We start from the raw sequence: 10,606 nt of genomic DNA on the forward strand, positions 1-10,606 counted from the left end.
TCCGTTACTATACAATACTAACCCTACAGCACCAAGAGACCAGAGGTCCGATACTATACAATACTAACCCTACAGTACCAAGAGGTCCGATACTATACAATACTAACCCTACAGTATCAAGAGGTCCGTTAATATACAATACTAACCCTACAGTACCAAGAGGTCCGATACTATACAATACTAACCCTACAGTACCAAGAGGTCCGATACTATACAATACTAACCCTACAGTATCAAGAGGTCCGTTAATATACAATACTAACCCTACAGTACCAAGAGGTCCGTTAATATACAATACTAACCCTACAGTACCAAGAGATCAGAGGTCCGTTACTATACAATACTAACCCTACAATACCAAGAGACCAGAGGTCCGTTACTATACAATACTAACCCTACAGTACCAAGAGGTCCGTTACTATACAATACTAACCCTACAGCACCAAGAGACCAGAGGTCCGTTACTATACAATACTAACCCTACAATACCAAGAGACCAGAGGTCCGTTACTATACAATACTAACCCTACAGCACCAAGAGGTCCGGTACTATACAATACTAACCCTACAGTACCAAGAGGTCTGTTACTATACAATACTAACCCTACAGTACCAAGAGACCAGAGGTCCGTTACTATACAATACTAACCCTACAGTACCAAGAGGTCCGTTACTATACAATACTAATCCTACAGTACCAAGAGGTCCGTTACTATACAATACTAACCCTACAGCACCAAGAGACCAGAGGTCCGTTACTATACAATACTAACCCTACAATACCAAGAGACCAGAGGTCCGTTACTATACAATACTAACCCTACAGCACCAATAGGTCCGGTACTATACAATACTAACCCTACAGTACCAAGAGGTCTGTTACTATACAATACTAACCCTACAGTACCAAGAGACCAGAGGTCCGTTACTATACAATACTAACCCTACAGTACCAAGAGGTCCGTTACTATACAATACTAATCCTACAGTACCAAGAGGTCCGTTACTATACAATACTAACCCTACAGTACCAAGAGACCAGAGGTCCGTTACTATCCATTATTATGGGGGTGTTTTTGGACTTAAAAACATAGTTAAATAGTTTTGCTGGAGACATGCTTTTAAAGGGATAGTTGGAGATTTTGGCTATTTAACCCCAAAAGTTCAATGTCAGCGCCACTGCAGACCCCCCTTCTCACACAACCCTGCTCTCTGTCCTGATCACATGTAAATGGCAGATACTGAATGACCTGTGGAGCTCTGAGGTTCCGGAACTTTGGAGCTCTGATGTTCCAGAACGTTGGAGCTCTGAGGTTCCGGAAGATTGGAGCTCTGAGGTGCCGGAACATTGGAGCTCTGAGGTTCCGGGAACATTGGAGCTCTGAGGTTCCGGAACATTGGAGCTCTGAGGTTCCGGAACATACTTTCAAGAAAAAAGTATTTTTAGTTTGACCTGATCACAGGTCGGGGGAGTTGGGGGAAGAGTGCTCTAGTTTGCTCCGGCTCAAATTAAGCACTGATCTAATCTATGTCCTTCCCCCTCTCTCTCTGTCCTCCTCCTCCTCCTCCCTAATCTCCTCCTCTCCACCAGGTCATCACTAAAATGGCGGGGATGGAGGAGGATAATCTGATGTTCTCCTCCAGAGAGGAGCAGTATCAGCTGCTCCAGAAGGTTCTGGCGGCTACAGACCTCGACGCAGAGGAGGAAGTGGTCATCGGAGAGAATGGACGGCCAATGGTATGTATGCACACCTCTTATCAATCAATCAATCAATCAATCAATGAAATGTGGACATCCGTTCTGGTTTGACTTCTGTCTGTCCAGCATGGGAAACGCATCTGGTCTGTCAAATTCTGAAGTCAGGCATTTAAAACCTTTAAAACCTTATAAACTCTCTTTCCCCTCCAATTCTATATTCTAACCTCTCTCTCTCTTATTCTAACCTCTCTCTCTCTCCTTCAGTTCTATATTCTAACCTCTCTCTCTCCCCTCCAATTCTATATTCTAACCTCTCTCTCTCCCCTCCAGTTCTATATTCTAACCTCTCTCTCTCCCCTCCAATTCTATATTCTAACCTCTCTCTCTCCCCTCCAGTTCTATATTCTAACCTCTCTCTCTCTCCTCCAGTTCTATATTCTAACCTCTCTCTTTCCCCTCCAATTCTATATTCTAACCTCTCTCTCTCTTATTCTAATCTCTCTCTTTCCCCTCCAGTTCTATATTCTAACCTCTCTCTCTCTTATTCTAACCTCTCTCTCTCTCTCTCTCCCCTCCAGTTCTATATTCTAACCTCTCTCTTTCCCCTCCAGTTCTATATTCTAACCTCTCTCTCTCTTATTCTAACCTCTCTTTCCCCTCCAGTTCTATATTCTAACCTCTCTCTCTCTTATTCTAACCTCTCTCTTTCCCCTCCAGTTCTATATTCTAACCTCTCTCTTTCCCCTCCAGTTCTATATTCTAACCTCTCTCTCTCTTATTCTAACCTCTCTCTTTCCCCTCCAATTCTATATTCTAACCTCTTTCTCTCCAGTTCTATATTCTAAAATCTCTCTCCAGTTCTATATTCTAAACTCTCTCTCTCCCCTCCAGTTCTATATTTTAACCTCTCTCTCTCCAGTTCTATATTCTAAACTCTCTCTCTCTCCAGTTCTATATTCTAAACTCTCTCTTCCCTCCAGTTCTATATTCTAACCTCTCTCTCTCCCTTCCAGTTCTATATTCTAACCTCTCTCTCTCCAGTTCTATATTCTAAACTCTCTCTCTCTCCAGTTCTATATTCTAAACTCTCTCTTCCCTCCAGTTCTATATTCTAACCTCTCTCTCTCCCTTCCAGTTCTATATTCTAACCTCTCTCTCTCCTCCAGTTCTATATTCTAACCTCTCTCTTTCCCCTCCAGTTCTATATTCTAACCTCTCTCTCTCCAGTTCTATATTCTAAACTCTCTCTCCCCTCCAGTTCTATATTCTAACCTCTCTCTCTCTCCACTCCAGTTCTATATTCTAACCTCTCTCTCCCCTCCAGTTCTATATTCTAAACTCCCTCTCCCCTCCAGTTCTATATTCTAACCTCTCTCTCTCTCTCCACTCCAGTTCTATATTCTAAACTCTCTCTCCCCTCCAGTTCTATATTCTAACCTCTCTCTCTCCCCTCCAGTTCTATATTCTAACCTCTCTCTCTCCCCTCCAGTTCTATATTCTAAACTCTCTCTCTCTCCAGTTCTATATTCTAACCTCTCTCTCTCCCTCTCTCTCTCCCCTCCAGTTCTATATTCTAAACTCTCTCTCTCCCCTCCAGTTCTATATTCTAAACTCTCTCTCTCTCTCCAGTTCTATATTCTAACCTCTCTCTCCCCTCCAGTTCTATATTCTAACCTCTCTCTCCAGTTCTATATTCGAACCTCTCTCTCCCCTCCAGTTCTATATTCTAACCTCTCTCTCTCCCTCTCTCTCTCCCCTCCAGTTCTATATTCTAACCTCTCTCTCTCCAGTTCTATATTCGAACCTCTCTCTCCCCTCCAGTTCTATATTCTAACCTCTCTCTCTCTCTCCACTCCAGTTCTATATTCTAAACTCTCTCCCCTCCAGTTCTATATTCTAACCTTTCTCCCCTCCAGTTCTATATTCTAACCTCTCTCCCCTCCAGTTCTATATTCTAACCTCTCTCTCTCTCCACTCCAGTTCTATATTCTAAACTCTCTCCCCTCCAGTTCTATATTCTAACCTTTCTCCCCTCCAGTTCTATATTCTAACCTCTCTCCCCTCCAGTTCTATATTCTAACCTCTCTCTCTCTCCACTCCAGTTCTATATTCTAAACTCTCTCCCCTCCAGTTCTATATTCTAACCTTTCTCCCCTCCAGTTCTATATTCTAACCTCTCTCCCCTCCAGTTCTATATTCTAACCTCGCTCTCTCTCCCCTCCAGTTTTATATTCTAACCTCTCTCCCCTCCAGTTCTATATTCTAACCTCGCTCTCTCTCCCCTCCATTTCTATATTCTAACTTCTCTCTCTCCCCCTCCAGTTCTATATTCTAACCTCTCTCTCTCCTCTCCAGTTCTATATTCTAACCTCTCTCTCTCCTCCTCCAGTTCTATATTCTAACCTCTCTCTCCTGTTCTATATTCTAACCTCTCTCTCTCTCCAGTTCTATATTCTAACCTCTCTCTCTCCTCCAGTTCTATATTCTAACCTCTCTCTCTCCCCCTCCAGTTCTATATTCTAACCTCTCTCCCCTCCAGTTCTATATTCTAACCTCTCTCCCCTCCAGTTCTATATTCTAAACTCTCTCTCTCTCCAGTTCTATATTCTAAACTCTCTCTCCCCCTCCAGTTCTATATTCTAAACTCTCTCTCTCCCCTCCAGTTCTATATTCTAACCTCTCTCCACTCCAGTTCTATATTCTAAACTCTCTCTCCCCTCCAGTTCTATATTCTAACCTCTCTCTCCAGTTCTATATTCTAACCTCTCTCTCCCCTCCAGTTCTATATTCTAACCTCTCTCTCTCTCTCCCCTCCAGTTCTATATTCTAACCTCTCTCTCTCCCCTCCAGTTCTATATTCTAACCTCTCTCTCCAGTTCTATATTCTAACCTCTCTCTCTCCCCTCCAGTTCTATTTTCTAACCTCTCTCTCCTGTTCTATATTCTAACCTATCTCTCTCTCTCCAGTTCTATATTCTAAACACTCTCTCTCTCCCCTCCAGTTCTATATTCGAAACTCTCTCTCTCCCCTCCAGTTTTATATTCTAACCTCTCTCTCTCCCCCTCCAGTTCTATATTCTAACCTCTCTCTCTCCAGTTCTATATTCTCAACTCTCTCCCCTCCAGTTCTATATTCTAACCTCTCTCTTTCCCCTCCAGTTCTATATTCGAAACTCTCTCTCTCCCCTCCAGTTCTATTTTCTAACCTCTCTCTCTCCACTCCAGTTCTATATTCTAAACTCTCTCCCCTCCAGTTCTATATTCTAACCTTTCTCCCCTCCAGTTCTATATTCTAACCTCTCTCCCCTCCAGTTCTATATTCTAACCTCGCTCTCTCTCCCCTCCAGTTTTATATTCTAACCTCTCTCCCCTCCAGTTCTATATTCTAACCTCGCTCTCTCTCCCCTCCATTTCTATATTCTAACTTCTCTCTCTCCCCCTCCAGTTCTATATTCTAACCTCTCTCTCTCCTCTCCAGTTCTATATTCTAACCTCTCTCTCTCCTCCTCCAGTTCTATATTCTAAACTCTCTCTCCCCTCCAGTTCTATATTCTAACCTCTCTCTCTCTCCAGTTCTATATTCTAAACTCTCTCTCTCCCCTCCAGTTCTATATTCTAAACTCTCTCTCTCTCCCCTCCAGTTCTATATTCTAAACTCTCTCTCTCCAGTTCTATATTCTAACCTCTCTCTCTCCTCCAGTTCTATATTCTAACCTCTCTCTCTCCCCCTCCAGTTCTATATTCTAACCTCTCTCCCCTCCAGTTCTATATTCTAACCTCTCTCCCCTCCAGTTCTATATTCTAAACTCTCTCTCTCTCCAGTTCTATATTCTAAACTCTCTCTCCCCCTCCAGTTCTATATTCTAAACTCTCTCTCTCCCCTCCAGTTCTATATTCTAACCTCTCTCCACTCCAGTTCTATATTCTAAACTCTCTCTCCCCTCCAGTTCTATATTCTAACCTCTCTCTCCAGTTCTATATTCTAACCTCTCTCTCCCCTCCAGTTCTATATTCTAACCTCTCTCTCTCTCTCCCCTCCAGTTCTATATTCTAACCTCTCTCTCTCCCCTCCAGTTCTATATTCTAACCTCTCTCTCCAGTTCTATATTCTAACCTCTCTCTCTCCCCTCCAGTTCTATTTTCTAACCTCTCTCTCCTGTTCTATATTCTAACCTATCTCTCTCTCTCCAGTTCTATATTCTAAACACTCTCTCTCTCCCCTCCAGTTCTATATTCGAAACTCTCTCTCCCCTCCAGTTTTATATTCTAACCTCTCTCTCTCCCCCTCCAGTTCTATATTCTAACCTCTCTCTCTCCAGTTCTATATTCTCAACTCTCTCCCCTCCAGTTCTATATTCTAACCTCTCTCTTTCCCCTCCAGTTCTATATTCGAAACTCTCTCTCTCCCCTCCAGTTCTATTTTCTAACCTCTCTCTCTCCACTCCAGTTCTATATTCTAACCACTCTCTCTCTCCTCCAGTTCTATATTCTAACCTCACTTTCTCTCCTCCAGTTCTATATTCTAACCTCTCTCTCTCCCCTCCAGTTCTATATTCTAACCTCTCTCTCTCTCTCTCCTCCAGTTCTATAGTCAAAACTCTCTCTCTCTCTCTCCTCCAGTTCTATAGTCAAAACTCTCTCTCTCTCTCTCTCCAGTTCTATATTCTAAACTCTCTCTCTCTCTCCTCCAGTTCTATATTCAAAACTCTCTCTCTCTCTCTCTCCAGTTCTATATTCTAACCTCTCTCTCCAGTTCTATATTCTAACCTCTCTCTCCAGTTCTATATTCTAACCTCTCTCTCCCCCCCAGTTCTATATTCGAACCTCTCTCTCTCTCTCTCTCCAGTTCTATATTCTAACCTCTCTCTCCAGTTCTATATTCTAACCTCTCTCTCCAGTTCTATATTCTAACCTCTCTCTCCCCCCCAGTTCTATATTCAAACCTCTCTCTCTCTCTCTCTCCAGTTCTATATTCTAACCTCTCTCTCCCCCCCAGTTCTATATTCGAACCTCTCTCTCTCTCTCTCTCTCTCCAGTTCTATATTCTAACCTCTCTCTCTCTCTCCAGTTCTATATTCTAACCTCTCTCTCCAGTTCTATATTCTAACCTCTCTCTCCCCCCCAGTTCTATATTCGAACCTCTCTCTCTCTCTCTCTCCAGTTCTATATTCTAACCTCTCTCTCCAGTTCTATATTCTAACCTCTCTCTCCAGTTCTATATTCTAACCTCTCTCTCCCCCCCAGTTCTATATTCAAACCTCTCTCTCTCTCTCTCCAGTTCTATATTCTAACCTCTCTCTCCCCCCCAGTTCTATATTCAAAACTCTCTCTCTCTCTCTCTCTCCAGTTCTATATTCTAACCTCTCTCTCTCTCTCCAGTTCTATATTCGAACCTCTCTCTCTCTCTCTCCCCAGTTCTATATTCTAACCTCTCTCTCTCTCCAGTTCTATATTCGAACCTCTCTCTCTCTCTCTCCCCAGTTCTATATTCTAACCTCTCTCTCTCTCTCTCCCCAGTTCTATATTCTAACCTCTCTCTCTCTCTCTCCAGTTCTATATTCTAACCTCTCTCTCTCTCTCTCCCCAGTTCTATATTCTAACCTCTCTCTCTCTCTCCAGTTCTATATTCGAACCTCTCTCTCTCTCCAGTTCTATAGTCTAACCTCTCTCTCTCTCTCTCTCTCTCTCTCCAGTTCTATAGTCTAACCTCTCTCTCTCTCTCTCTCTCTCTCCAGTTCTATATTCGAACCTCTCTCTCTCTCTCTCCAGTTCTATATTCTAACCTCTCTCTCTCTCCCCAGTTCCAGCGGAGGCCAGGTACCATGAGCTCCATGTCCGGGGCTGACGATTCTGTCTACATGGAGTATCTAACCTCTCTCTCTCTCTCCCCAGTTCCAGCGGAGGCCAGGTACCATGAGCTCCATGTCCGGGGCTGACGATTCTGTCTACATGGAGTATCTAACCTCTCTCTCTCTCTCCCCAGTTCCAGCGGAGGCCAGGTACCATGAGCTCCATGTCCGGGGCTGATGATTCTGTCTACATGGAGTATCTAACCTCTCTCTCTCTCCCCAGTTCCAGCGGAGGCCAGGTACCATGAGCTCCATGTCCGGGGCTGACGATTCTGTCTACATGGAGTATCTAACCTCTCTCTCTCTCTCCCCAGTTCCAGCGGAGGCCAGGTACCATGAGCTCCATGTCCGGGGCTGACGATTCTGTCTACATAGAGTATCTAACCTCTCTCTCTCTCCCCAGTTCTATATTCTAACCTCTCTCTCTCCCCAGTTCCAGCGGAGGCCAGGTACCATGAGCTCCATGTCTGGGGCTGACGATTCTGTCTACATGGAGTATCTAACCTCTCTCTCTCTCCCCAGTTCCAGCGGAGGCCAGGTACCATGAGCTCCATGTCCGGGGCTGACGATTCTGTCTACATGGAGTATCTAACCTCTCTCTCTCTCTCCCCAGTTCCAGCGGAGGCCAGGTACCATGAGCTCCATGTCCGGGGCTGACGATTCTGTCTACATGGAGTATCTAACCTCTCTCTCTCTCTCCAGTTCCAGCGGAGGCCAGGTACCATGAGCTCCATGTCCGGGGCTGACGATTCTGTCTACATAGAGTATCTAACCTCTCTCTCTCTCCCCAGTTCCAACGGAGGCCAGGTACCATGAGCTCCATGTCCGGGGCTGATGATTCTGTCTACATGGAGTACCGCTCTAGAGGCAGCCGGGCCCACCTGGGTAACAACATCCACCCGCTCTTCAAGCGCTTCAGGAAGGGCCCGTAGGTCTCTGCTCTATTCTGCTGCACCATATAGGGTATAAGGCGTTACTGTGGGATGCTGCCAGGGTGTTGTGGAAGGGGTTCCTAGACTCAGGGTTAGGCGAGAGGTAACCGCTATAGACCCTGGTAGGACGAACATGTTCCCTGTGTGTTTCGGAGAGGACCCAGTTCTGCATCGCCACCATCACCTCAGTCAGCTCCAGGGCTGTTAGTTCTTCAGAGAGGGATACTAAATGTGATCTTTTATCTTTCTCATATTTCATTCATGTGTTTTTTTTTTTTTTGTCTTGACATTGTTTCCATGAAATGAGTTTGAAATAAAACAGGAATTTTTGGGATTCGTTTGTATATTTTTTTATTGTTTGCAGAATCAGTTTCTCAACCAAGTGTCCAAACGCTGTCACGCCCCTACCCTCTACCCTACCCTCTACCCTACCCTCTACCCTACCCTCTACCCTACCCTCTACCCTACCCTCTACCCTACCCTCTACCCTACCCTCTACCCTACCCTCCCCTTTACCCTCTACCCTACCCTCCCCTTTACCCTACCCTCTACCCTACCCTCCCCTTTACCCTACCCTCTACCCTACCCTTTACCCTCTACCCTACCCTCTACCCTACCCTCCCCTTTACCCTACCCTCTACCCTACCCTTTACCCTCTACCCTACCCTCCCCTTTACCCTACCCTCTACCCTACCCTTTACCCTCTACCCTACCCTCCCCTTTACCCTACCCTCTACCCTACCCTCCCCTTTACCCTACCCTTTACCCCCTACCCTTTACCCTACCCTCTACCCTACCCTCTACCCTACCCTTTACCCTACCCTCCCCTTTACCCTACCCTCTACCCTACCCTCCCCTTTACCCTCTACCCAACCCTCTACCCTACCCTCCCCTTTACCCTCCCCTTTACCCTACCCTCTACCCCCTACCCCCTTTACCCTCTACCCTACCCTCCCCTTTACCCTACCCTCGACCCTACCCTCTACCCTACCCTCCCCTTTACCCTCTACCCTACCCTCCCCTTTACCCTCCCCTACCCTACCCTCTACTCTCACCCTACCCTACCCCCTACCCTCCCCTTTACCCTACCCTCTACTCTCACCCTCACCCTCCCCTCCCTCTAACCTCCCCCTCCCCTCCGTCTACCCTCCCCCCTCCCCTCCCTCTAACCTCCCTATACCCTCCCTCTAACCTCCCTCTACCCTCCCCCTCCCCTGCCTCCCTCACCCTCCCTCCCTCTAACCTCCCTATACCCTCCCCCTCCCTCTAACCTCCCTATACCCTCCCCCTCCCTCTAACCTCCCTATACCCTCCCCCTCCCTCCCCATACCCTCCCCCTCCCTCCCCTCCCTCCCCCTCCCCTCCCTCTAACCTGCCTATACCCTCCCCCTCCCTCTAACCTCCCTATACCCTCCCCTGCCTCCCTCACCCTCCCTATACCCTCCCTCCCCTCCCTCCCCCTCCCCTCCCTCTAACCTCCCTATACCCTCCCCCTCCCCTCCCTCTAACCTCCCCCTCCCCTGCCTCCCTCCCCCTCCCCTCCCTCTACCCTCCCTCTAACCTCCCTATACCCTCCCCCTCCCTATACCCTCCCTCCCCTCCCTCTCCCCTCCCTCCCCCTCCCCTCCCTCTAACCTCCCTATACCCTCCCCCTCCCTCTAACCTCCCTATACCCTCCCCTGCCTCCCTCACCCTCCCTATACCCTCCCCCTCCCTCCCCTCCCTCTAACCTCCCTATACCCTCCCCCTCCCCTCCCTCTAACCTCCCTATACCCTCCCCCTCCCCTGCCTCCCTCCCCCTCCCCTCCCTCTAACCTCCCTATACCCTCCCCCTCCCTCTAACCTCCCTATACCCTCCCCTGCCTCCCTCACCCTCCCCTCCCTCTACCCTCCCAATCTCTCCCACAATATATTGTAATGTTTACTAGTTGTTAATCAGTTGATTTGTTAAGAGTGAAAACATGTTGTCCTGTCTCAGAGTCATTACTCTAATCCTAATAAAATAATGACAGGAGTGTAATTGGTGTTTTGGTTGCTGTTCCCAGTCTGGTTTAATGAGCTGAGGGCCGTGGACAGAACACTACGTCTGTCATCAGCCGTTGTTAAAGGGGTCAGACATCGTCCTC

The 10,606-nt window shown here is 46.8% G+C and overlaps 1 protein-coding gene across 1 annotated transcript in view; it reads left to right on the forward strand.

Moving 5' to 3' along the window:
- LOC110516736 (excision repair cross-complementation group 3) overlaps nucleotides 1-8,814 on the forward strand; it is a 69,550-nt gene extending 60,736 nt beyond the window's left edge. Inside the window, exons 15-16 of the mRNA XM_090206870.1 lie at nucleotides 1,592-1,738; nucleotides 8,340-8,814. Coding sequence (XP_090062996.1) covers nucleotides 1,592-1,738; nucleotides 8,340-8,480 — 288 coding nt within the window. The 3' untranslated portion in view covers nucleotides 8,481-8,814. The remainder of the gene's footprint in view (nucleotides 1-1,591; nucleotides 1,739-8,339) is intronic.
- The last annotated feature ends 1,792 nt before the right edge of the window (nucleotides 8,815-10,606 follow it).

Source organism: Oncorhynchus mykiss, chromosome 18, assembly GCF_057628025.1.
Source record: "Oncorhynchus mykiss isolate SJ-2025 chromosome 18, ASM5762802v1, whole genome shotgun sequence".
In the NCBI taxonomy this organism is placed as follows: Eukaryota; Metazoa; Chordata; class Actinopteri; order Salmoniformes; family Salmonidae; genus Oncorhynchus; species Oncorhynchus mykiss.